This window comes from Parambassis ranga, chromosome 19, assembly GCF_900634625.1.
Source record: "Parambassis ranga chromosome 19, fParRan2.1, whole genome shotgun sequence".
Taxonomy (NCBI): domain Eukaryota; kingdom Metazoa; phylum Chordata; class Actinopteri; family Ambassidae; genus Parambassis; species Parambassis ranga.
In genome coordinates, this window is record NC_041039.1 from 23,144,600 (window position 1) to 23,171,370 (window position 26,771).

General features: G+C 45.4%; 3 protein-coding genes across 6 annotated transcripts; 2 read left to right on the top strand and 1 right to left on the bottom strand.

The window, feature by feature from the left end:
* Positions 1-91: 91 nt before the first annotated feature.
* LOC114451760 (ankyrin repeat and SOCS box protein 15-like) lies at positions 92-6,890 on the bottom strand. 3 transcript variants are annotated; one of them, XM_028430594.1, is made up of 10 exons: positions 6,851-6,890; positions 4,437-4,544; positions 4,296-4,348; positions 3,882-4,013; positions 2,783-2,941; positions 2,438-2,683; positions 2,182-2,353; positions 1,289-1,814; positions 1,043-1,196; positions 92-666 (listed from the first exon to the last, which is right to left on the bottom strand). In XM_028430594.1, the coding sequence occupies exons 2-10, from the start codon at positions 4,538-4,540 to the stop codon at positions 491-493; spliced, it is 1,722 nt and encodes a 573-aa protein (XP_028286395.1). In that variant the 5' UTR covers positions 4,541-4,544; positions 6,851-6,890; the 3' UTR covers positions 92-490. The 3 variants fall into 3 exon arrangements, with proteins under 3 accessions (XP_028286395.1, XP_028286394.1, XP_028286392.1); XM_028430593.1 differs by lacking the exon at positions 6,851-6,890 and adding an exon at positions 5,615-5,849; XM_028430591.1 differs by lacking the exon at positions 6,851-6,890 and having other exon boundaries at positions 4,437-4,581.
* A 1,852-nt stretch (positions 6,891-8,742) lies between these two features.
* iqub (IQ motif and ubiquitin domain containing) lies at positions 8,743-14,833 on the top strand. The gene is made up of 14 exons (XM_028431216.1): positions 8,743-9,164; positions 9,462-9,533; positions 10,116-10,223; positions 10,313-10,447; positions 10,753-10,920; positions 11,347-11,522; positions 12,220-12,369; positions 12,486-12,696; positions 12,785-12,960; positions 13,114-13,284; positions 13,552-13,728; positions 13,803-14,051; positions 14,194-14,379; positions 14,577-14,833. Exons 1-14 carry the CDS (start codon positions 8,987-8,989, stop codon positions 14,676-14,678), a joined length of 2,259 nt encoding a protein of 752 aa, XP_028287017.1. The 5' UTR covers positions 8,743-8,986; the 3' UTR covers positions 14,679-14,833.
* Positions 14,834-16,392: 1,559 nt separating this feature from the next.
* slc13a1 (solute carrier family 13 member 1) lies at positions 16,393-25,011 on the top strand. 2 transcript variants are annotated; one of them, XM_028431926.1, is made up of 16 exons: positions 16,393-16,471; positions 17,264-17,485; positions 17,901-18,029; positions 18,121-18,257; positions 18,332-18,501; positions 19,144-19,183; positions 19,274-19,355; positions 19,442-19,599; positions 19,670-19,789; positions 21,168-21,266; positions 21,453-21,554; positions 21,672-21,763; positions 21,911-22,005; positions 22,185-22,346; positions 22,645-22,782; positions 22,870-25,011. In XM_028431926.1, the coding sequence occupies exons 2-16, from the start codon at positions 17,381-17,383 to the stop codon at positions 23,011-23,013; spliced, it is 1,773 nt and encodes a 590-aa protein (XP_028287727.1). In that variant the 5' UTR covers positions 16,393-16,471; positions 17,264-17,380; the 3' UTR covers positions 23,014-25,011. The 2 variants fall into 2 exon arrangements, with proteins under 2 accessions (XP_028287727.1, XP_028287728.1); XM_028431927.1 differs by having other exon boundaries at positions 16,449-16,515.
* The last annotated feature ends 1,760 nt before the right edge of the window (positions 25,012-26,771 follow it).

A 26,771-nucleotide genomic window follows, 5' to 3' on the forward strand; every position in this document is an offset into this window, starting at 1 on the left:
GTCTGCTGACATCGTGAGAGTCTGTGGTTTTTCCACGATCCGGCCAGCTCAGTATGAAGGACAAGATGTTTATTTGGAAAAAGTCCTGCAGGAAAATTAAATCAGAAGTTTACTGCAAAATCCTGCATTACTGAAAATCCGTGAACAGATCAAGGACTCGGTTTTCTCATTGTGTTTTTGCAGGTGAGTGCTCACAGAGAACTCTGTGTGTCTTGTTATTTCACTCCAGTGTTCTGTATACATTCATTTTGATTGGTCAATATCAATAATTGTAAGTGAAATGCTTGATGGCTCCAGGTCGCCCACATCATTAGGCCACACCCCCCTCTAACACAGCATGTTTTATGAAGTTTAGCTGAGAATCAGCTCTGAATCTATTGCTGGAAACAACTGAGTGCTGTGATGTGTTTAAAAAAACTCACAATTTACAAAAAGAACTTTATGAACAATTAATGAACATTTAAAATGAAAAAGAAATGTACATCCCTCTTCAGACGATGTGTTCAGGGTCCTGGCTGTACAGGTCGAGCTCCTGGTACAGCAGGAAGCTCTTCAGTCTGGGAGGGAAAACATGTGAGTTCATGATTTCAGGGTTGTTGAGTTTCTTCAGGGTCAAACACTTTCTGATCTCCAGTCTGCAGAGATGCCTGAGGGAGCGAGGGCTGCCTGGAGAGCAAGGATCAGAACAACAGAAGGATCAAACAGAATGATAGAAGGCAGAGCTCAGAGGAATGGTGCACGGCTGCAGGCGGGCAGGACGGAAGGAGGATAGAGGTGCTGCTGACGCCCTCTGCAGGCTACACTGGGCATTTCAATCACAATAAGAAAGACGGAGCAATCGGAGACACTCTGAATTCCTGTCACACATTCAGTCATAGTGAACTCACTGCAACACAAGTCCTGCGCCTCCATGGAAACAGCAGAATTGTGGCTACAATCCATGATGATTTGTGCACCATTAGATCAGCAAACAAGTGGAAAAACGCAAAAATATTATGTATATATATATATATATATATGTGTGTACTGTAGACAAACTCACAGAGGATTTCACAGATCTCGGGCCACTCCTTCTGCTTCTCTAAGATAAGCCTGAGTTTGGAGCAGATGTAGACGTGGCTCACGTAATCCAGAAGAATCTGGACCACGTTCCCTGACAGATGCATGAGGCAGCAGAGACCCATGAACTCACAGAACTGCAGAGAGAGACGGACATTCAGAGGCTCATTATTATTTACATCTGTGCAAAAAGAACAACGTTCTTTATGGAGGAACATCGGACACTCACAGGTATTTTTCCTTCTACGTGATCTGCAGCATCGAATGCGTTGTCATGGCAACAGTGGAAACACCTCTCCACCTTGTAGCCGTTGTTGAGCAGCAGCCGCATCATCACCTCGTCCTTCAGGCAGTACTGCAGCGCCGTGGGAAACACCGTGTCGCTCACCGCGGTGAAGTAGCAGTTCACGTCCGCCTTGGCCTCCAGCAGCAGCTTTGCGATCTCATAGCGGCCTGACCTGACCGCCACCAGGAGGCAGCACAGCGGGTCCAGGTCCGTCTTCGCTCCTGCTGTGAGCAGCAGTTTGGTGCACTCCGCGTCACCATTGGAGACGGCGAAGTACAGGGCGCTCTTCCTCATGTCGCGGTAGTTTTCTGAGTTTCTGGTGTTCATGCGGTAGTTGACGTCGAAGCCGCAGGCAAGCAGGAGCTGCAGGCAGCGGACATGGCCTCCCTCTGCGGCGGAGTGCATGGGGCTCTGACCCGCCTCTTTGATGGCCTTCTTATTGGTCAGAGGGATCAGCATCCTTAGAGCACTGTGGATGGATTGCAGATAGACAACTTTAAAATGTGCCATATCTGAAGACATGCATTTCTAAAATATTGATTATGTCTGATTGGGGTACACGTATAATCTCAGAAAATTTGACCTTTGACCTCCCAAACCTCCCAAAATCTGTTTTTTTTTTTTTTTTTAAATTTAAAGGGTATCGGATTCCCAGATTAAGTTGTGGGCAATGATGGTTTTGTAAAGTCACAACAACCGTGACCTTTGACCTCTGACCTCTAAATTATTATTTATTTGATATTATCTTTAAACTTTAGTGAATCTGAAGAAATACCCTTGAGGCCTTTCTGAAATATTGATTGTCACTTGACCTTTGACCTTGAACCATGACTCACTCGTAGTGTCCGGCATACGCCGCTTTGTGGATGGGCAGGTGTCCGGTGATGCTGGGCAGGTTGGGGTTGGCTCCATTGTCGAGCAGCAGCTGAATGCACGCTGTGTTTCCAGACCCGGCGGCGTCCAGCAGGACGCTCTCCCCGTTACAGGCCTGCGAGTTCACTCTGCTTCCTGAAGCAGGGCGACAGGGAAGGAGAGGGTTTGGACAAAGACGACACAGAGACCTTATGTTATGGTTTTATGTTTGACACCGACCGCAGTTCAGCAGAATCTCTGTGATGTGGAAGTGTCCGTGTTCCGCAGCCACAGCAAGCGGCGTCACTCCGGTCACGTCCTTGTGGTTCACCCGGCCGCCATTCCTCAGCAGGAGCATCAGGATGTCCGCGTTGCCGACCTTGGCTGCCTCGTGTGTTGCCGTCCACTTCTTTCGGCAGACCTGCTCCACCCAAGCACCCTGAGCCACCAGTGTGTGGGTCATCTCAAAAGACCCTGACCTCACCGCTGTATGGGGGGGGGGGGGCAGACAAAGACCTGCTAAGCTAGCCCTCCTTACCAGGTTTGATTACATGGAACATGGACCCAGCACTTAGCTCTGTATACCAAGCAGTAGCGGCGACTCGTTCTTCCGGTTGGTGCTGTGAGGTGACGCTCCATGCTGCAGCAGGCTCTTCACATTCTCAACCAGTCTGGCTTTGACTGCCAGCGTTAGCGCCGTCTCTCCTCCCGTGGCCGTCCTCTCCTCCAGGCTGAGGTCCTGAGCTGCCACCCACACAAACACACAGAGGTCAGCGTGCACGTTCCCACTCTGTCAGCTGTGCTAACCTGGCAGGTGGACGAACGTCTCTGCCCGGATGAACCAGGATTGACTTTGTGAGTTATTTTGGATGGAGAGGACTGCTGCCATCAGCTGTCATCAGTGGATGGGTGTGTTTTTTTCTGGCAGCCATTATTTTAAGGATCCTGTCGTCCCTGCTGCTTGTCACATCCTGTCTCCTTTATCTGTTCATTAACGGTGGGATGTGGTGACACACTGTCACTTAGTCTGCATGTAGCTGCAATTCAGGGCCACTCAGAAGTAGTTTGTTGTTGTCAACCATCATATTATTTTATCATGTTATGATGTGGTGCTTTTTATTCTCTCTGAGCCTTTTGTTTAGATTTTTAGTGCATGTTACCACTGCAGAGCTTTGTCTATTTGTCAGTTTACACGTTCGGACGCATCTATTCAGTTGTAGTACGTCTCTGTCTCACACATGGGGGCGCTGTTGTCTCTAAGAGACTGAAGCTGAACCTTCTTCATGATGTGCTGTAATTGCACATAATTGTGAGCTGGAGGAGTGGATCCACTGCTCCACCAGTGAGGAGAGGGAGCTAGAAACGGAGTTGATGTAAACGCAGCAGCCACCACAGAGAGCTGCATTTCTGTCAGCACTGAACAAAACGAGCTGCTCCAGCTGGAGGATGGAGGAACTCTGTCTTTGAGCCACGTCTCTGTGAAAACAAAGATGCAGCAAGCACAGAACAGGTAGCTGTTGTTGAAGGATTTCTATACTATCCTCGGTCAGACGAACAGCACCATATTTACAGCTAGCTTGTTAGCACGCTAAAGTTAGTAGTTAGTATATTCTGTCCTTCCCTTCTCTTCAGTGAGTCGGTTTGTCCAAACCTTTAAACCTGAGCCTGAAATGAATGCACTCACATCTCAGAACGGTGTCCAGGACTTCCAGGACCGGCTGGGATGCGGCTCGATGGATGGGAAGCCAGCCGCGGCTGTCCGACTCGCTGAAGGCGGAGTGGTACCTCAGCATCTCCTCTAGCACAGAGACCTCACCTGGTCACCACGGCAACAAGCAAAAGAAGGTTTTAGATCAGAAATATCAGTCTCACAGGAGCTTAGAGAGTGTTTTCATAAGGGCCCCTGCTCCTCCACCTCTCACAGGCAGCCCTCTCCTCTCCCTGCTTATATATCGGCGGGAGTCCTGATGTTTATTGAGCCTCATACAGCTGCTGGCCGTGTGACTTTGGCCTCAGAGGAGAGCCAGCTCCCTGAACAACACAAAGACGACCGTGTGTGGTAATGCTGAAGGCATGTTCAGCATGACGTCCAGCTCACCTTGCTCAATGGCTGCCAGGACTCTGAGATTTTCCTCAGTGGGTGCTGCCAAACTAACAGACAGAAACAGAGGAGGCAGACCAAGGCTCAGGTCAGACAGCTTTTTTTTTTTAATGAAGAGTGAATCTGGATGTGTCAAACCTGGCTGCTGTTTTCAGGAAGGCATCCTGGCAGGAGTCCTGAATGCTCTGCTGGATGATGTAGTCACTGAGCTCCTCTTCACCATATTCCTCATAACTGTTCATCACTCTGCACAGGGGAGACACGGCCATACAGAATCAATGGAAGTTAGCATGCTAACCAGCTAGCCTTGGACTCATGTAATACCACTTTGAACCACAGAGACGCCTCTTCCTGCTGAGGGGACAGGTTGTTACTCCTGATGGAATGAGGTGCTCGGTGCTCTAACGTGTGCTCTGCTTCCTCCTCCATCCTCTTCACACTCTTTCCACTCGCCTTGGTCTCATGTTGAACTTATTCGTTGTCCTTCTCTGACCTCTGTCTGTTTTTATTGAATTGTACTTGACACACATGGATGTTGCTCAGAGTGTGTGAGATGCAGTATCCTGCAAATAAATTGCCTTTTTGGGATCAATAAAACTGTCTGAATCTGACAAACAAAAGCAGAGGAATTTACAACGTGACTACAGTTTGCCCTTTGAGGCCACTGTCACTCTGCTGTGTGGGATTTAACACTTAGTTAAAACATCAGTAGGTGTGCAGACCTCTGTAAAAACAGCATTTTGCAGCATTTAGCTGTGTGTTAACACGGTGACAAGAGGGAAAGACACGAACAACTGTTGCTGCACTTCAGTCTGAAAGATGTTGATGAAGATTCTCAGTCATCCAGGTCATCATACGTAGAGAAGATTGAAGCAAGGCGTCTGGACTTGTAGAGTCTACAAGTGGACACATGAGACTTTGTAGAGTCTACAAGTCCAGACACCTTGCTTCAATCTTCTCTACATCAGTCTGAAAGACTTATAAAACCATGTCAAACTGTTTGGACTTCAGTGTTCTACGGTGAGAACGATTATTCACATAGAAAGCATTCAAGACAGCTGTCAGTCTTTACAGGAGTGGACGTCCCAGCAAAGACACCCCAAGGCCTCACTGAGCATGCTCAGTGTTAATGTGACAGCTCAAAAAACTGAACAAGTCCAGTTTGTTTGAAGGGTTACCAGGAGGAAGACTCTTCTGTCTAAAAAGCACAACTGAGGTTCACTAAACTGCATCTAAACACAGAACAACACCTGTGGAACAATGTCATATGGACACATGAGACCAGAGTATTTGATCTTAGTGGAAACACTTCATACATGCGGTGGTGGAGACCTGATGATGTGGGCGTGTTTTACAGCCACAGGATCTGGACACCTTGCAGTCACAGAGGGGGCCATGAGACCATGAGTGTTCTAGAGACAGATGTGAGTCCATCTCTCTGGGAGGAAATTCAATAATGCAACAAGTCAATTATCCAAACTCACAGCAGCTCATCTCCATCAAAAAAACTTGTGGCGCAGTCAAAGTCCAGACCTTAATCCAATGCAAACACAGTGCTGGCACCTTCAGAGCTCTGTGCATGAGTAAAATGAAGAACCTGAATGAACTGAAGCAAAGCTGTGAAGAAGAATGTGCTAAAATCCTCCACACCCATGTGAGAGGCTGATATAGTCCGACAGGAGACCATGACTGCAGGATCAACAAGCTGCTGAACTATGGAGGGTGCTGAGTATTCCCCGCATGAACACGGCTGTAAGAGAAGATTCAAAATAACCACAACAAAGCGTATTTACGCATAAATCAGAGGGGTAGTTTTAATAACACACTCTTCCCCTCGGTGCTTCAGATCACAGGTTAAAACGAGCTCGATGTGAGCTGGAAGACGAAGAAGATCAGCGTGAAGCCGCTGTAAGAAGCAGGCAGCTCGTCTGTTGTTTTTACGAGGTACAATGTGATCATGATGTCAATTTGTTTCCTGGTGTCTGTTAAACATTCTCTTGCTTATCCCTGGTATTTCTTTTTTTTTTTTTTTTGGACACCAATGACAAGGACTGTTTGTTCTGGTCACATTTTAATGTTAAGAAAAACAAGATTTCCTGGGTTTGTAACTTCTTCAAAATTCCCAGAAGGATTCCAGGAAATATTTACAGTATGGAAACAAACAGACGGAAATTAGTTAATAATCTCCAATTCCAGTTAAAAGATGGTGTATTTTATTCGTGGCAAGTCAGCTGAGCAGGTTTTTGTGTCCATAGAAAAATGTGCCTTCATTCCTGTTTGTCCTGCAGCCTCTCCAGTAATTTATTCCAAACATGCAGATTCATACTAAAGAATTACTTTAAAAAGAGCTGAATATTCTAAAATACTGATCTGATTTAAAAACACAACAAGTCAGCAGTGAGAAGTTAGAATACAGACCAGCCTGTGTCCAAACTGCATCATCCTTTCTACCAGATTCCCCCTGCAGACCTCCTCCCTCCACAGAAATCTGCCAAAAACATCCCTTTAAATCGAATACCTGACCGTCTGCAGATGGTCCAAAGAATTCTCACCTGTCAGGTATGTTAGCAGCACAGCGCTGTCGGGTCCAGCTAACACAGCTAACACAGGTTTTATATTTAGGCGTGACCTGCTTTCAGATGCTTCGGGCGCTGCGGGGAGGCGCATGCTGCTGGACACCTGGCCTGCTGTCCTTAAATTTAGCCGGGTTACGTTTGCCATTGTGTTGAGCTAAGCCGGGTCATCGGCATGTTTGGCGGGATTCCCACATTCAAGATCCCCCCCCCCCCCACGCTCAAAGCCTGCAGGGCTTACAGGCTGTAAACTCACGCAGCAAACGGCTTCACCAGCTATTGTTTCATGGGAAGCAAAATGAATGGGGGCTATTTTTTCCCTCCGCTGCTTGGACTAAGAAATGCGAGATGATGGAGGCTGACTCATAAACTATTGGTCAGGAACACCGAGGCGACAGCAGAGCCCTGCAGGCCGCGCTTCCACCCCCTGAGCAAACATCTCTGTAATTGTTTCCTGACAGGATTCATTCGAATGTTCTGTGTGGGGATAATTTATTCGTTCTTCATATTCATACGTTTGGACTGAAAGATGAACAGATTTTTGTGGCTCTAGGTCACAAGGTCTAAGTCCATATGACCTCACATCTGTCCTAATCTGTGCTGTGTCCCAGTTCTGGGAAGGACCGCATCCTTCGAAGGACTGCAGAGCTGTGCCCGTTCTTGACCTCAGAGGTCACATCTGTGGTTGTTTAAACAGGGCGTTCTGGTCCTGCACATGCTGTTGACATTTAAAGGTTTCATCTTTTCAATCCCCCTGTGACATCACTCTGTCAAAATGAGCATGCTTAGAAGTTTTGATGAAGGAGGACATGTTTCAGTGTTCCTTCAAAGTATTCCCTTACAGACCTTTATATAATCAATAGTTATTATCAATCTGGGTTACATAACAGACATGCAGTCAGCCTCTCAGGTTCCCCGATGTGTTCCAGCATCTGAACGTCATCCTGAAAAAGCTGCTAACATGAAGAGCAGCAGACCTCCCCTGGATAAATGAATACCTGTGTGTGTGTGTGTGTGTGTGTGTGTGGCAGGTTTATGGCGGGGGTCTCAAAGCCCTGCTCTGCTCTGCTCTGTGTGATCTCTGGGGAGCCAGCAGATGTCCAGCAGCAGATTAGTGGAGCTTTGCGGTGGCCACTGTGTCGCCTCCTCTGGCTCACAGACTGAAATAGGAGCGTGGCAGCTCAACATAAAGCTTCCATACTGTCACTGTACAGAGCAGGAGGCCGTAAAACGACTAAAATAAGACTGCTCCTCATCCTCAGTGACACAACCAGCTTTTAAAGTTTTTTTTAAAGTTCACAGTAAATTCTGCTCCTTTAGTTACTTGGAAGTTTCTCTTGTTTTATGTTTTCTGGACTTTTTTTAACTTAAGGAATAAACTTCATCAAACCACAGAAAACGCACAGCAGGTGCTTTGTGCCTTATATATCTGTTATCTATTATGATCAGACCTCCATGTTCTTTGCAGAAAAGTGGAAAAAATATACATCTTCATAACATTAAATCAAAAATATGAGCTAAAATTGCTACCATGCCATAACATATTGTTTTTTAAAACATACTTTATTTTATAGCACACTCAGAGATGTTTTTATATCACTGGTCTTTACCTGATATAAATAAAGGATAGTGTTAATACCATCATAGTCATTATTGTTTACATTATATATATATTAAAATAATTAAACTATTTTTAAAATATATATTAATTCTAAATGATAATTTCATTTGTGGTTTTGTAAATTAATATTAGTGAATAAAACATATTCTATAACGTGTAGATGGCAACACAATCTGCCTTTTAATTGGGACAAACGTCTTTACGCCAGGACGGAAAGTGGTCCGACCTGCTGTTCCCATAGCAACGTGCAAGCACTAGTGCTGCTGTTACCTGGAAACCAAACTGTTGGGGTGTGTTAGCTGCTGCGCTTTGTTAGCTCAAAAAAATGACTTTTACTGAGAAAAAGTAAAACCGTATCGAGGTTAAAGAAGAAGTTAAAGCGACTGGAGACGACTGTGTTCACTTCTGACTCGACTTCGTGCCGAATTCCCCTGTTTAAAGCTCGTTTGTTAACTTTAGCATAGTTCGCTTGAGTTTAGCTTCAGTTAGCAATTATGTCGGAGGAAGGGAGACATGCTGAAGGAGGAGTGAAATACGAAGAAAAAGAAGAGGAGGAAGAAGAGGTCGATAACACCACACCAGGAGGAAGTACTGCGGGGGAGCCGCCAGAGGACGACAGAGAGCCGGGAAGTGACGGACAGGAAGTGGGGAGCGGTGGCCGGTCAGCGTCAGGTAGGTCCAGGCTGGCAGCAGGAGCTGAGGGCTGACCTGTCAGAAACACGTTTACAGCCGCCATGACAGCACAGGTGATGCTACAGTGTTGAAGTGTGTGTTATTGTAAAGAAACCCACCTAAGTGAAGCGGGTTCAACTGCAGAAACTAACCTGTAGAGGGCGCGTACTCCACACAATTATAACACTATACGTAAAGTTTACATTAAAAGTGGCGTGTTACTGTTTGAAAAACAAAAAGAGGAAAGATGAGCTGCTTCTCTGACTGAAACGTGTCTTAACCTCCTGTACTGTGCAGACAGAGAATCTGAGTCTGAAGCCAGTGATGCTGAGCAGCTCCAAGAAGCTCAGGAAGCAGAACATGCTGAAGGTGACACAAACACAAACACACAAGTCTGGATCAATCACAGGGTTCATTGATTTCAGTCATTCCCAAATCTGGAAATCCTTTTCCTGATAACTGCACTGTACGTCTTCCTGTAACTGAACATTTTTACCGTATAAAAAAAAAAGGGTCATCGAGGTCGTATCAGTGAAAGAGCTTCTAGGTTATGTAATACATTCACATTCTGAGCACGCACAACAGCGGCACAAGCCAAAGGTCTGACAGTGAAGGCAGCATGGCAGCCCTGCTCACACTTGCACAATGATGATGGCTCCATCGTAAACAAATATGACTCAGTTTGTTGCACTCACACCAACGCAGTATTACTGAGTATTACTTGGTCACTTCCGCCAACACAAGTTGTACTCTTTCATAAAAGATACAATTCAGAAGTAATTGGAATTGGATTAAACATGGGTAGTTATGTAGTAAAATTATGTAGTAAAGGTCTGAGAGAGCCCTGCATTCACCATGCAGGCAGATATGACCATAAACAATAAATAAAGGCGTCTTTTACACACACTTCTATTGCAGCTGAGTCGTGTTTTAACTGTCCGTGCTGTGCAGATGTGCAGGTGACTGAGGCCGGAGCTGATACTGATTTACCAAATGACAACGCCAAAACGCATAAAGAGCTCCAAGAAACGGAAAATGCTGGAAGCTCAACAGCTACAGGTGAGATAATAAAGTTGAAAACACGGGCCGCTCGTAATAAAAAAAGCTTCTGTTAAGCAGAAAGCATCTTTTTCTCTGTGCCGCTGCAGTGAAGGTGGCGCTGGTGCCGGAGGGTCATGTGATGACGGTGGCTTTCCCCATCGGCCTCAGCATTCAGGAGCTGAAGCGTCACCTTGCCTCGGAGCTCAGAGTCCCTGCAGAAGTGCTGCAGCTCTCTCTGGATGGTACCTTTTTTTCTCTTAACCCTCCAAGGTTTGAAGAATCATCAGAGCGATCGGCTGTAGTTCCCCTCCATCCGTCCCAACACAAACACAACCAGCTGCCTCTCAGACTCATTTCTTCTCCCTTGTTTTGAGGATGAAAAAGTTTATAAAACATATTTTATCATTTGATTTAATTGTTACAAGTATATCTTCCTCTTTGCTCAGTATGACATCACACTTTCCCCCTTGTGGCCATCAGAAGTACTGCATCTATTCCTCCCCAGCAACAGTTGGCTGAATCACTGATCATAGTTTTTTTTTTACAGGTAGAGTGGTGGAGGAGCAGCAGAGCCTGATGGAGCTTGGGGTCCGACCCCACAGCTCCACGCGGATGGAGATGAACTCCACGGACCCGAGTTTCCACCCGCTCCGCCCCCTTCGTCTTCTAGAGCAGGACAGCATGCCTGACGTTATCACGGTCCAAGTCCAGACAGGTATTACCACCCAGCCATCTGCGCTGCGTGTGTCTGTTAGCTGTCAATGAATAATTGTGGAGCATAGCAGGTAAATACATAACAAGCTATGGACCATAACCTAGTTCTCATGGGAGGAACAGTATGTGTATGTATACCATGTATGTGTTGCTGCCCTTCAGGGTCCACTGAAGATCATCAAAGATCAGGTTTCAAAGAAATCAATACTTTTATGTCACATGGATCCATCTGTTTTATATATCTGAAATTATTTTTTTGTAAAATGCCAAGTCAGACTAAACTGCTAAAAGCTTTGTGGTGTTCATTATTTATATAAAACAGATTAAAGCGCCCCACTGTAGACTGAGTGATTGATGTCATTGTTGGGTCTGAAACAAAATCCACAAACTGATGACACGTTTGAACCCACTCCTCTCTCACTTCCAGGTGAGGGCCTGTTAAAGCAGGTGGTGGTGGAGATGGAGCGCCCACGCCAGCAGAAGGCCTTCCTGGGCGGCTACAGGCACCGACTGACAGGAGTGGAGTACCACCACGCCCCCACGCAGACCCCGGCCAAGAAGAGGCCCGACAGAGGAGTGGAGGTCTTCAGCCGCAGCACACAGGTACACAACAAATCTGTCAGCCTGAAGACCGCAATACAGAACTAATGAAACACACGAAGACACAAAGACTGAGAACCTGCCAGATGTGTGTGTGTGTGGATGATACTTCTAAAGGTCATTCATTACTGCAAAGCAGCGTCCTCATCCAGGCATGAGACAGAACGCGACTTCATGTGCAAATGAAAGAATGTAATTACAGAGAGGGGGGGAGTGTAAATGAACCAGGAGAAAGCAGACGGACGCCCAGAGGAACACCTCTCTGGCTTTAATTAGTTTCACTCTGTCATCCTTCCACACTCATCCAGATGAAGATGAATCACTTAAAAACACCACCCCGTTGATTTTACAATGTTTAAGTCATTTTCTAATTCAGAGGTGACTTTTAAGCACTTCAATTATGTTCTGGATCAAATTACTTAAATCACACCTTAAACATTCTAATAAGAGCAGCTGCAGGCTTTAGTCCATTTAAAACATTGTTTTTAACCCTTGTAATGTCATTTTGCCTGCCGTGAGCACAGTAATCAGACTCAGACTCAGACCCCCAACACGATGAGGTCTGGATCTGAATCATCAGGCTTCACACTGTGACCTCATATACAGAAAGAAGCACCACACTTTGAATGTAGTTGTTACCACTGAGATAAAAAGCGAGGCACTGCTCTGTTCATGTTGCTGCTCTGAACGCATCTGTCAGCTGGCAAAGACTCAGGCTCAGCAGTGTCCGGTCGACGCCTCCACCCAGATGACTGGAATCGGCTGCTACGTGTCCTGTATGAACGACAAGCTGGTCACACCTGGGAAATACGTCACTGCAGATGAGTACCAGGAGAGCAGGCTGAGAGCTGTGAGTGAACAGACCTTTCACAGCCGAATGTTACTGTATATCCAGGCCTCGCTGTTTTGATAAAGCTGTAAAGTTAGAAAACTTGTGCGGGTAATGTATCTCTGCGGTCACCCCAGGTGATGTGCCTGCAGTCTCATGTTCGGCGTTGGCTGGCCACGCAGCGAGTAGACCAGCTGAGGAGGGAGCGAGCCCGCAGGCTTGTCTGGCTGGAGATGAACGAGAGGAGGAGAATAGAGGAGAAGGAGGAGCAGCTGAGAGACCGCCGCCGGCGGTGGAGGAACCCGCAGACGAGGGAGGACTTCAACCTGATGTATCAGGCTCTGGAGAGTAAGTCTGCAAGAGGAGGGGTGGAGGTTACAGTCAGTGCATTTACATGGCTGTTAATGCCATTAACAATCAAAATGTTGGTTTTTAGAGTGGAGGAGAGAAGAGGAGCAGCAGATCAACGCCTCGCTGACAGGAACAGAGAGAAGGGCCGCTCTCTGCTCGCTGCTGGACCAGGAGACCAAGCTCATCGCTGCCATCGGACGCTATCGCATCGCCTTTCAGAGCAACAACTATGACAAAATGATTAAGAGCTTCCTGGACAAGGTCAGATGTTCCTCTGCCGAGCCGCTCCAAGAGAGGTCTTTGAAAACAAGGTTTATTTGTAGTACTGATGAAATCAATGGACTATTTGTTTGACGTATCACTTGGTGTAAGAGTGTGAGTAGCAGTGCTGACAGTGAGTGGTGTCTGCTCTAGACTGCAGCTCCTTATCAGTGGCGAGCGGCCGACGGGCGCCTGATCCAAATGGAAACGCCACAAACCATCAGAGCCAAACAGCTGCGAGATCTGTACGATGACATCAGCCGATTAACTGTTAGCCAGGAGCAGAGACTCCGCGCCCTCATGGCTGTCAAAGACACCGTCAAGGTACCACACACACACACACATACAAACACACGCATACAGGCACACAAACAGACATAAACACACACAAACGCACATAAACACACACACAAACGGACATAAACACACCACAAACACACACACACATAAACACAAACACACACACACACATGCATGGCCCTGATCGAAGGCTCAGTGTCATAAGACTACATCTCCTGTTTTATGTGAGTGGTCCATTTGCATTCAGTTGTTGTTGTTGTTGTGTGATGATTGTCTGCTCTCTTTGGACAGGAGCATGAGTGTCAGCTGACCCAGGACATCATAGATTTGATTGACAGAGAGGTGGACCTGATGGCTCGCAGGTTTAAGGCAGAAAATCTGGAAGGCCTGAGGAGAAGGATCTGCACGCTGTTCCTCCAGTTCATCAAATTACCCGAGTTTAACCCAGAAGTGGCCAAAGTGCTGAAGGTGAGCACACAGCCCTTGTCCTGGTCTGACGCCAAATGTTTGAGGACACTAAACATTCACCAAATCTCTCCCAGGTTCCCCAGAGTCCCTCACAGCTGAAGAACAACTTGCTCCTCTGCCACAGCTGTCACCGCTACCTGCGCTCCACTGACTTCGACGTGTCTGCCACGGGCCAGAAGAGCAGCCGGTGCCGGCACTGCGCCCAGCTCGACAACATAGGGAGAACCCGAGACGACTTCTCCTGCTACAAAAACATTCTGAGGAGGCTGAGAGCTGAAGAGCTGCAGCTCAACAAGGAAGCCAAGATCCCCTTCATACTGCAGGTAGACACGGCGTTCAAAAATAGTTTACCAGCATCACGTAGATAAAATAATATGTATAGGTAACATATGCTAGATCACTTGGGCAGTGGGAGCATGTGTCACACACTCGCTTCCTGTATGTGTGACTTCTGCATGCTTTCAGGTGGAGGACATGAAGTACCTGGTAGATACAATCTGGGCGTCCCGCTCCGCTCTGAACAAAGACAGTGACCTCGACAACCTTGTGTTTCTTCGCTGGGACCGTCTGAGGGACTGGAGCCCCTGGAACTGCATACTGCTGTCCAAACAGGAGACCTCAGCCCACCTGAAGGTGGAGGACATCCACAAGGTCTGTCCCAGAGTCCAGACTTTAACATCCTGACTTCAGACGATCTCTCCCAGCAATAAAAAAAACCATGTCTAGTTTTCCACCTCTGCAACGTTTTTTTAAGAACCTCCTATAAATATATCGACCACATTCTCACACCTTATCTTGTATAGGGATGGTGCATAACATGAACTGTGTGTGTGTCTGTGTGTGTTCAGACGTACGGGACGCCGTTCATCTGCCAAGTCGAATACAAACACTCGCGAGGCCGTCAACACTTCAGCCAGATTCCTGTCATAGCTGAGCTCCTAAACTCTTAGACGGCTGCTGCTCGGGGAAGCCTGCACGTCTCCAAGCCCATCACCATGGCGACAGGCAAGAATGCCACCAACACTGCACCGTCCTCAGCTCAATAATTCTGTCACAGTTTCTGAAACTTTCAGACTAAAATCTAAAATAAAAAGTCTAAAATAAAGTTTATGACTTGTTAGATTTTTTTTTCCGTTTTGGTGCTTTTATTTTTAAAGTAAGATCTTTGTAGTAATGTCTCTCAGATGGGGTCATTGTGTGTCCTCTGTGGATGCGTAACAAGTAACATAATTAGATAATTAGTGTGTAAAGGGGACGCTGCACCACGTTCCACCCAGATGACTGAGCATCCAAGGAGCACCCTGCTGAGGCTGGGAACATAGACTGAGCCTTTTGGCTCCTCTCTCCCTTCACCACAACAGACTGGAGCAGAGTCTGCATCACTGCAGAGGCACTGATCCGCCTGTTGACCTCTGAGACAGAGGCCCTGAGACCCTGAGATACTTGGGGGATGCGTCCATCCCCAACTTGGAGACGGCATTTCACCCTTTTCCAGTTGAGGATCATGGCCTCAGACTTAGAGATGCTGTCTCTCATCTGACCTGGTCTGTAAACCAGTGAGAGCTGGAGCTTGATGAATCCAGCAGGACCTCATCATCCGTAAAAAGCAGAGACAAAACCCTGAGGCCCCTTCTGTCCCTTGGCTGCACTAAGAAATTCTGTCCATAAAACTTCCGAACAGACTCTGAGACCCAGCCCTGACAGAGTTCAAGCCTCCACTGGAAATGAGCTTGACTTACTGCTGGCTCCTGCTCTGCCTGCAGAGGGACAACTGCTGCAAGGGACACCATCAAACGCCATGTCCAAAGCAAAGCTACAAAGCACTTGCGGATTGGTTGGATGAACTCCCACACCCCCTCAGGGACCCTGGTGAGGGTAAAGAGCAGGTGCAGTGTTCCACTGTCAGGATGGAACCTGCAGGTCTTCCTCAGTCTGAGATTCAACTGTCATGTCTTCCCTAGGATCCTACATAGACCCGACCAGGGAGTCCAAGCAGTGTGACCCCCTGTAGTTGGAGATTTTAATGGATTCTTTTTTCATTCGGTCAGTAGCATTAAAGTCATCGTAAAGGTAGGATGGTCTGGTTTGTCTTCATCACCAGGCGCTGAGCCGCCTGGTTTCAGCAGATCGAGAGTGCTCTCTGTGTATTTGTGCTTCCTTTGAGGCCTTGATGCTGCTGACTTTGTGCCTCTGGCGGGTTCTCTCAGCTCTGACTCTGGTTCTGTTGTTCAGTGACCCACTCTCTGAAGGGTCCTGCTGTTTCCAAAGGTCTTCCTGCACACACTCGTTGGAGTCAACTTTACAACAAAAAGCCGGATGACAACAGTTCACGGTCTGTTTTTGTCCTTTTAACATGAAATAAGTCTTTCATTTTAATGCCATTCACTCTCTGCTGTGTCTGTAAACTCAGTGACTTTTTAAACTAACGTGTGTCTTCCTCTGTCTTTCTTCTAACTTTCATTGAAAATAATTGACCTGAATTTTGACAAGGCATTAGGTCAAAAGTCACCAATAAAGCTAGCAACTGTTTAACGGGTCGTTCAGGACTGTAAGATAAGGAGTTAAAGGATACCTCATGTTCTAGGAATGACTGCATTATTTTCTCTTTCCGTGAAGACGGACGGGTTTCGTGTTTTATTCTCAGTTTATCTCCCGCTCTGTGACGTCTGGTAGGGCTCATTAAAGGAGGCTTTAACAGCGGGGATGTGTGCCGAAGCTTCCACACCTGCAGAGAGGCAGAGAGGTAAGGTGCAGCGCTCTGAACACCAGCAGATCACTCTCACTCTGGTAATAACACCATCTTCTGTCTCACTGTCTCACTCTTCCTTAAAGACCTCAAACATTGTTTTTTTTTTTTTGTTTTTTTTAATAGAAATATTGTAATTACAGAGAAATATCAAATTCTTTTTTTAGTTTTTTTAACTGATTTTATGTTTTTTTAAAATCATTTTTTGAGTCAACCTAAAAGAAAAAACACAGTTAATGTTTTGTTGAATTCTGGTGGCGATGAGGTTTCCGAAGCCTCGAGCATCACGACTGTTGTAAGCTTTTATTACTTTGCGGTGTCCAATTTGTGCCACGATCATTACAGGCAAACCCAAACTGTTTTTTCTGGCTCATACAAGGAAAAGGTTGTAACTTTAACAACCACAGACGGCTTTAAATGAAATAAAAAAATGATCCAACTTTAACTACTTTAACTTTAGACTTTTACTCTGCCACTCTCTACTTCACTCAACTTTAAACTGTTATCTACTTTTATATTTCATGAATACACTTAAACCTAAATGTTGCCTCGATCTACACAAAAATATTTGTCTGAAGTTTGAACCAATCAGGGGGCTCTAACAGTGGCAGCAGAGCTTGTGTTTGGCAGCAGCAGAGATGTGTGTCAGCTGTTCCAAAGAAAAATACATCTGACGTTCTATAATTGATTAATTTCATCCTTTTTTTCCTCTGTAATTGAAGAATACTGACCCTTTTTAAGTACCATAAGTAAAGGGCTGTTTCTCATCGGGTTTGTGTCTTTCTCAAGGAACAGATATCCTGCAACCTCCTGCGGTTTAAGTGCCAGCCCGACTCGACAGCGGGGTCAATCATCAGCCTCCATAAAGCCTCACAGCTGAAGGACTGTAGGACCGAAGGAGCAAACATGCTGAAGAAGCTGAGCAGAGGACTGTGGAACTTCCGCAGCCTCATCCTGATCATCCTCACGCCGCTGCTGCTGCTTCCTCTTCCCCTTGTTGATGGAACGAAGGTGAGTATCTTTTATAGTGTTTTGTGAGAGACCAGCAGTCAGAGCATGGACCCAGAAGTCCATGGGGGGCTTTTTACACAGTGACTGACCCCCAGCACGCGACAAAAATCAGGGATTTAAGCAGAAAGTACGACCAAAAAAACCCCAAACATCCAGCAACTGAAGGATCAGTGCTGCAAAGAGTGGTCAGAAGTTTATTTTCTGGTTACATATTTGTTTAATGAATTACTTAAAAAGGTCATTTGATGATAAAAGATTAAAAAAGAGAAGATTAGAAGTCACTCACATGAAGAAAAACAAAGAAAATAAATACAGACTGGTTAAAAAATAAAATAATAAAATAAAGTCAGCATTAAAAGTTATAAGAGTTCAAATTACATTTATTTACACATATATACGTGTTGTATGATCCCAGGTAGCACAATGTGCCTTCGTGTTGCTGCTGATGGCTGTGTACTGGATGACAGAGGTGATTCCTCTGTCCATGACCGCCATGCTGCCCGCCATCCTCTTCCCCTTTTTTGGGATCATGAAGTCGTCCGACGTGAGTCCTTCTGACTGTCAGCAGTTTTTGGGAACGCAGTCAAGATTTATTTATTTTTTTGCAGCTGGCTGAAGGGTTTCCTTCTTTCCAGGTGGCGAAGGAGTACTTTAAAGACTTCCACGTGTTGCTCGTGGGTGTCATCTGCCTCGCCACATCCATCGAGAAGTGGGGCCTCCACCGCAGGATCGCCCTGAGGCTCGTCACCATGGTGGGAGTCAACCCTGCATGGTGAGTGGCAGTTAGATAGATAGATATAAATAAATTATGAATAAAATGTGATTATTTATGACGTCTGCCTCCAGGTTGATTCTTGGCTTCATGTCCGGCTGTGCCTTCCTCTCCATGTGGGTCCAAAACACGTCGGCTGTTGCCATGGTGATGCCCATCGTGGACGCCGTTCTTCAGCAGATCCTGAAAGCCAAAGAAGGCAGCAGCAGTTGCGGCCAAGACAACCCCAACCTGCAGCTGGACGGTAAACGGATTTTTGCTTTGCACACTTATTTCTTCCTGTTTCTGTCCTGTCAGATGTTTGTGGACGCTGCAGACAGAGACTCCAGCAGCTGTCCCTGCCTGGGACCAGCAGCTCTGCACCTCTCTGCTCGCTGGCTGGCAGCACACTGACTCCTCCTCCTCATACTGTTGTCTGACTCCTCTGACCTCCTTGAAGCAGCCTCTTGTAGCATAAGCAGCGGCTCTACAGTCCAACAGAGTTTGAATATTCACAGTCAAATAAACACTCTACATTCTGATCAGACAAAGCTGTAGAACCATAACAAAAACTAACTTTAATCATTCACTAAAGCTCTATAAAAACACTTCAACAGAGCAGCCTTTTCTAGATTCTCCACTAGATACATGTTGTGAAGCAGTTCAGAGTGAACCTCAAGAGGAGCCAGAGAACAGAACACAAACACAGCATCCATCATTAAACAGGAAGTTCTGTAGATTGAGGAAAAAAAGTGAATTATCAGTTTGCTTCACACTGTGAGGAAAACATCACAGATGCAAGTTCCCATTATTTCCTGATAATTGCTGTAAAATTACCTCTCAGAATAGAGACAGACGGATCTATCAGAAGTTAACCAGAGTCTGTTATTTCTGTTTATTCCTGCAGAGACGGGTGTCTGCACTGAGAAGAAGAAAGAAGCTGTTCAGTAAGTCAGAGTTCAGACGCCTTCAGAACCACTCAGAGAGCAGCCGCTCACATGACGTCACCATTAAAACCTCATTCTTCTGTTTGTCAGGGATAAGAATCAGTGTGACGAACCTAAAGAGGCCTGGACCAGCATCCAGATACCAGCAGGGTCCGCCCCCGCTGCAGCTCAGGTAACAAACCAGCAGACACTCACTGCTGCTGTACTGCTGCTGCTGCTGCTCTGAGGTGACTGTTCTCCCTCTGCATCGCCTTACAGGAGGAAACAGGTGCGCCTGCATCTGCCAGCAGCAGTAAACGGGACGTGATGATGTGCAAGGCCATGTGCATCGGCATCGCCTACGCCTCCAGCATCGGCGGCATCACCACGCTGCCCGGGACCTCCCCCAACCTCATCTTCTCCGAGTACCTCAAGCAGTGAGTGAATGAAACGTAAACCTGCACCGTGTGTGATTACACCTGCCTCACACTCTGTCCTTTCATTCAGGATCTACCCCAAGTGCAACAGCATTAACTTTGGGAACTGGCTCCTGCTGTGCCTGCCCATCAGTGTCATCATGCTGCTGCTGACATGGATATGGCTGTACTGGCTCTTCATCGGCTCTGAGTGAGTGTCTACATACCATCAACAACCTCCTATCAGTGTTTTATTCCGGCTACTCAGGCTGTCTGGTTCCTTCTAGCTGTCATTTTGTGTATTATCAGGTTTATCTTTCCTCATATCCATTGATACATTAGTGTTATCACAGTTTATGCCTAGTGACGATACAGAGCAGTCCAGGGCCGCATCATTGAGCTACTTCTTGTCAATATTGATCTTTTTGCACATTTTTATGTTAGTCATAAACACAGATGACATAAGACAGGTGATTCAGTTCAGTGGCTGGGTTTTCTCTCTTCAACTTAAATCTACAAACACAAATAAAAAACAAATATAACTCTGTCTAAATATCAGATTTATAAATTCCATGGAAACAGCACGATCATGACAACAAGAGAACTCAAACACAGCACAGTTACAAGTACAGAAACTGAAGCTCGTTTTTACTCACATCAGCTGCAGAAGTCCTGCAGATGTGACTGCTGGTTTCCTATTTGTGCTGAGAAAAGCAGATTTTTTTGTTTCATACAGGATTTTGTTGGTGCAAATGCTTTATTTTGGAGATTTTTTTTTAAATTGAGATATATAGAATAAATAGGTTTTAATGTTTTCTAATGGAAATGTGAGTTAAACGTGATGCATTCAAGGACCAGAAAATTCTATCTATTAAGTTCGGGCAACGTTTTCTCCTGTGAAATGTTTTGCTAAGTTAGCCGTCTTGCTAACGTTTGTGCCTCACCTTCAGCGTGTCCTGCCTGTTATTGGTTTTGAAAGCTGCAGAGACATTAAATGTTTTAATGTATCATGTGTATTATGGTGCTGCTGGAAAATCTAAAATTGTCTAAAATTTTCATTAAAACAACTTTATTCTTATTTTAAAAATCCACTAAAATAAGGTGTCCGCTTTAACAATATTCTATAAAAAACAAAAAAATCTGCTTTCCTCAGCACAACTAGGAAGCCGTGACTGGCTAACATATGAGCTGCAGTTATATGACAAATATTCTGTGAGTTTTTTCTGCATCTGTAGAGTAAAATGCATCAGAATCTGAACACTAACTGGACTATTTGATCAAATAAAATTAAACATAAAATAACTCTATGATACTTCTATTTCAGCACAGCCTGAACCTGAGGCATGAGTGTAATGCTAATGTTAGCATTAGCAGCATGATGGTGGCAGTCAGGTTAATGACAAGCATCACTGACCTTTGCACATGCTCAGTAATCTCTTCATTAGCGAGGCAGCGCCATGTGCTTTCTGTGTGCTTTTAGCCAATCACAGCCAATCATTAGTCATTAAGTTCAGTGTCGGCACTTCCTATCAAAAATGTAATTCATCTGTCTCTCTCTCTCTCTCTCTCTCTCTCTCACACACACACAGCTTCGGGTTCTTGTGGAAATGTGGAGGAGAGCAGTCTGAGAAAGAGAAAGCAGCAAAGAAAGTGATAGAAGACGAGTACAAGTCACTGGGAGGCATGAGGTAACATTCATTCATTCATTCATTCAGTTGCTAATGGAATCACAAATGTATTGGGAGACACATAGAGTTATGTGCTCACACACACGTTCATGTTCTCATTCATTAGTCGGTCATATGTTCATTCATGTATTCATCCACTCACTGATTCAGCAGCAGAATGTTCATTCATTCATTCATTCCTCCCAGCCCTCAGGAGATCTTAACAGGGGTGGTGTTCCTGGTGATGGTGTTTTTGTGGTTGACCAGATCTCCAGGCTTCATGCCAGGCTGGTCTTCTCTCTTCCCGGGGTGAGTTTATATCGGTCTCAGTCCATCAAATGTAAATGTGTTAATTCGCCGCTGAAAATAGTCCCAAGACATTGACAAATAAAAAGACACTGAACTCTTCTTCTTGTTCTTGAACAGGTATACAAACTACATCACAGACGCCACCGTGGCTCTGCTGCTGGGCCTCCTGCTCTTCATCCTACCCGCCTACGGACCCTCCAGGAAATACGGTAACCACATGAAATAGTTCTCCTTATCTATCGAAGCAGGTTATCTGATGAGGAAGGTTTACTCCCGTATTTTAATGTATCTGTAATATTCGTATCAATATCATTCCCATGTTGGGCTCATGTTAGGTGTATTTTTTTATCATCCAGAGGCCATGATTTCCTGGGAGGAGTTCCAGACCTTGATGCCATGGAAGGTGGCCCTGCTGGTCGGTGGAGGTTTTGCCCTAGCTGAAGGAGCAAAGGTGCAGTTTCTGGTTTTTGAAAACAGTCTACAGATTTTCTGTTAGTGCGGCAGAGTGACATGTTAATATCACAGAGGGAGTTCTCAGACATTCAGCTCGCCGATGGTCCTTTAATGCACTGTGTTTGACTTGTATGTCTTGAGAATGTGCTCACCTGTTTGCTGTGTGTGTGTGTGCAGGAGTCCGGCCTGTCTCTGTGGGTAGCCGAGCTGCTCACACCTCTGGGTGAGCTGCCGGTTTTGGCTACGATTGCGGTCGCCTGCATCATTGTCACCTCGCTCACAGAGCTGGCGAGCAACGCCGCCACCATCACCATCTTCCTCCCCATCCTGTCTCCACTGGTGGGTTCATATCCTGCAACATGTATCCTGCAAACTTTACCTGCTAACACGCTAGCATCCCAAAGGCTAAGGACCTGGGGGCGTTCATATCACATCATCACAGCTGCAGTTCTGTTATTGATCAGTCCACAGCCTGTAGAAGTCAGACAAATCACACGACAGTCCCTTCAGACATTTTAACACAGAGCTGATTGATTCACTTTTGGAGTCAGCCCCTAGAGGCCACAAGAGGAACTGCAGTCTTTTGGAGGTTGCTGCTTGATAAATGGTTACTTCAGTGACAGTTTTTGTGTTCCAGGCTGAGGCCATCCACGTCAACCCGCTGTACGTCCTCATCCCCACCACCCTCTGCACGTCCTTCTCCTTCCTGCTGCCAGTGTCCAACCCACCCAACGCTGTGGTCTACGCCTACGGATACATCAGCATCATGGACATGGTGAGTCCTCTGAACTCTGCCGTTACACACTGGCGGCCATGTTTTAACACAGATTGTAGCTGATCGTTGCTGCTGCTGCTGCTGCAGGTGAAGGCGGGGCTTGGTGTCAACGTGATCGGCGTGCTGTCCGTCCTGCTTGCCGTGGCCACATGGGGAGTTCCTCTGTTCTCCCTGGATACATATCCTGAGTGGGCACCGGTTCTCCCCGGCTTCAACTCCACAACTCCATGATGACAGGACCCACGTAGGGGTTCTTAGACAACTGCTGCTCGGTCAAAGTGTTTTTACTCACTGAGAGAACGCATTTATTGTTTTGTAGTGGAATCACTGCTTCTCCTCACATGTGAATATTTAGGAGCCTCATAATGGCAGCCCTGCTAAACCAGGTTATCAGCATTATATTTAAAGTCTTATGTGCAAACCAGAAACATGCCAGTCACTCATCTGTCAGTCCTGTTGGACAAAGCAGTGTCAAATATGGATCCATACGCTGCTGAAAATAGTCCCCAAAAAAACACCCTGTTTACTAAAAACTATTATTTATCAAAGTAACTGAGCCTTTTTTCAAAAATGAAACAACACTTCTGTGATGTTTTTGTAGACGTCTTGGGCCAAAGTAAATAATAATAGTAAAAATGGACTACATCCTGTTTAGTCACATGGACAGGAGCAGAGAAAACAGAGGCTAGGGGCCATGGTATCCCAAACTCCAACTCCCAGAATGCACCAACCGATCAGAGTCATTAAAGTGAGGATCACTCTGACAGACATATAAAGTGTCTGTGTCCTCACAGTAACAGACTCTGCATCTGTTTGGTTGTCTCTCCTGTTTCTTTTGGGGATCATGGAGTCTGGATCCAGCTCTCCTCTGTCCATGTGTGGACCAAAGCTGTCCTGTCAAATGTTTGTGGACGCTGCAGACAGAGACTCCAGCAGCTGTCCCTGCCCGGTACCAGCAGAGACTCTCAGCTGTGACGGTCGCTTCCTCCCATATGTGACACATTTAGTTTTTACACCCTCTTCAGTTTCTACAGTTCCCCTTAATAGCCACTAGAGGCTGACTCAGTCCACTTTATATGAAGATATTTTAACAGCAGGATGAACATGTTTACAACCTGGTACAAGAACCAGCATTTTTGCCAAGATGGCGACGTCCGTTACCTCCACGCTAAACGTCTTCAGAAATATTTGTCCATATGTGTTATGCTTTCTACTCAGTTCTGCTGCCCCCTACTGGCTAAAAAATAAATAGGAAAAACCTTAGCTTCCAAAAAGACAACCTTTGTTGTGAGATTAGTTTTCAGTTCTGATTCCACGGAGTTAAAAATGAGCGTTCCTCAAGAAGAGACCACCGTCTAACTGACAGTAAGATTTACACTGGTGATCACTGGAGTCTGAGACTTTGAGACCAATCTGCTGAAGATTGAAGGGCTAGCTATCAATGATTTGTGTTCGTCGCCTTAGAATGAACCAACAAGGACGACAAAGACTCCCGAATTATGACTCCTCCTCCTCAGAGCCGCGTCATACCAGGAGATAAAAGACTGACCAGACCAGTCATAAAACTCTCTGGAGCATTCCAAAGGGACGCTTCACACTATAAAGTCTCTTTGTTTTATACTATGTTTTGATGTATGTGAGTCATATTATTGTAATTTTGTTCTTACCGTTCTCCTCCACAGATTTTTATAACAAGCTGCTTCTTTACAGCTTTAAACGTGAGATATTGCATCTTGATTAAATGTTAGATCATCTGACCACAATACATCATCTGTGTAAGAGTGTACATCACAGTTATTCATCTTAACCTCTTAGTTATATTTAAGGTGTTGTGTTTGTTTTATGCCTAATTTGCCTTTCTGTGTTTTGAAACTGTATTTGTTGCCATGACAAACATCCTACATGTTACAATCATCTTAATTGTTGATCAATGCACAGTATGTGATCATTAGGTATAAAACTGGACCATTAAAGTATATCTGTTTATTTTTAAAGCATTTTTAAGGTCACATGTGTTCAACCCAACACACCAGAGAGACACTGACCTCTAGTGGCCGCAGTGTTGCTGAGTTATCATGTAAACACAGGCTGCTGTCACATGTTTCCTTTTTCCTGAACCATGTTTGAACAGACAGTAAATTTGACTGCATTGTTTTGAGTGATAGGATCACATACATGTGCATTTATTATTTTTTGTACTAATAAAGTCCTTATTTTAAGAGCTTTGAATATTTGATCTTTGTCTTCTTCTGACTCAGTGTGTTAAACATGTTGCATTTTTTTTTTTTTTTTTTTTTTTTTTTTTTTACAAGTCAAAGATTTTCTATGCAAAACGACACAGTGGGTTAAAAACATCACCTCCTCTGTCTTTACAAATTTGAATGCATACATTTCCCCTCTAAAATAATATAAAAGACAAAATAATGACAGATAAAACTCTCTGCGCCGCCTCTTTGTTTGCACCTCAACGTTTCTTTGTCCCCGGGTGCGTCCCCTTTGTCACTGACAGCCTCAGACGTCTGCGTGCTTCTCCTGCCTCTGCTCACACACCGTGTTTTAATATAGAAAATATCAGACAGACCTTAAACTATGTAGATTTAAAATGTATAAATAATTATTTTTTTAAAGGGTAGTGTGCTGGACACCTTTAAGATCTGTCAGCTTACCAAGACAAACAAATGTATTGATTGATCTAAAGCACCGGTATCAATGAACTGATACTATTATGAAACAATATGCAAAAATGCAATATTTAGCTTAGCCTCTCATGACAACAGGATGTTGGGGAAAGCTAGCTTGGCAGCCAAAGATAAATTTATTTCTACGCTAAAATATTACACTTTGTTTATTTGTGTTGTTTTGAGGTAAAATTGAGTGTGTTTTTGTTTCTGGTCTGTGCTAAGCTAACTGGCTGTTTACTATAGCTTTAGTTACGACTTTCATTTGGGGCTAACGCTCTATTTTTGATATCGCAGCCATTTGATAGTTAGCTTAGCCTCGCAAACAGCAAGAAATACTGGAAAGCTAGCTAGCTAGCAAGACGCTATCAACTAAAACTGATTTGATATTTTGACTAAAACATCACCATTTGTGTTGCTAAGATGTAGCTAATGTTGAGTGGATTTTACATCCCAGTTTGCAGTTTGTGCTAAGCTAACGGTCTGCTTGTTGTAGCTTTATATGATACAACCGTGAGATTCAGGAAGGATTTGGACTTAAAGGTCGGGTAGGAGATTTCATTGTGATGCACTTTGTGTTAAATTAGTGTAACGTCTCTTTACAATCCGATAGCAACCAATTAGTTCAGCAGTTTAAAACGAAGAATATGAATCATCTGGAAGCTGTAAAACTCTAAAAACATCAGTGACAACCAGCCAATCCTCCGCGCAGGGTCCACCCGGAGGATTGGCTGGTTGTCACTCTCTTCCTGCTCTGCGCGCACCAGAGAGGTACGTGCATGATGGCCGAAGGCACAGCTCGTCTTCAGGTAATGCGCGTCCATGTGATCGGGAGGCGTGGCTTCGGGGTGAGCTCCGAGAGAAAGGGGCGTGTGTTTACTCTGAAATCTGTCTGACTCTCACTGAGTTTTCAAAATCTCCTACCCGACCTTTAATAAATATTAACAATAAATAATAAACATAAAAATAAGGTGCTAATTATTTTTCCCATAGTGCAGTGCAGTTGTTCTCTTTGTTTTTTTATTTGGTTCCTGAAAAAAGTCAGAGTGAGTGCTCTTCGCTGTCGTTGCTCCCCCTCCCTCCCTCCCTCTGCACGAGCCACAGGTTGCTCACCTGTGTGCCGGAGCGCACGAGCCGCAGCAGCAGCAGCAGCAGCAGCAGTGGCGGCGCGCGCGCGCCTTGTCATTCCAACACACTCCCTCCCGGTGCGAAGGAAGGTCGCGCGCGCCGCGTCCGCGACCATCTCACAACATTTAACGGGTGAAACTCCGCCCCCCCCCCTCCCCCGACCTCCCCCCGCGGAGACCCGAC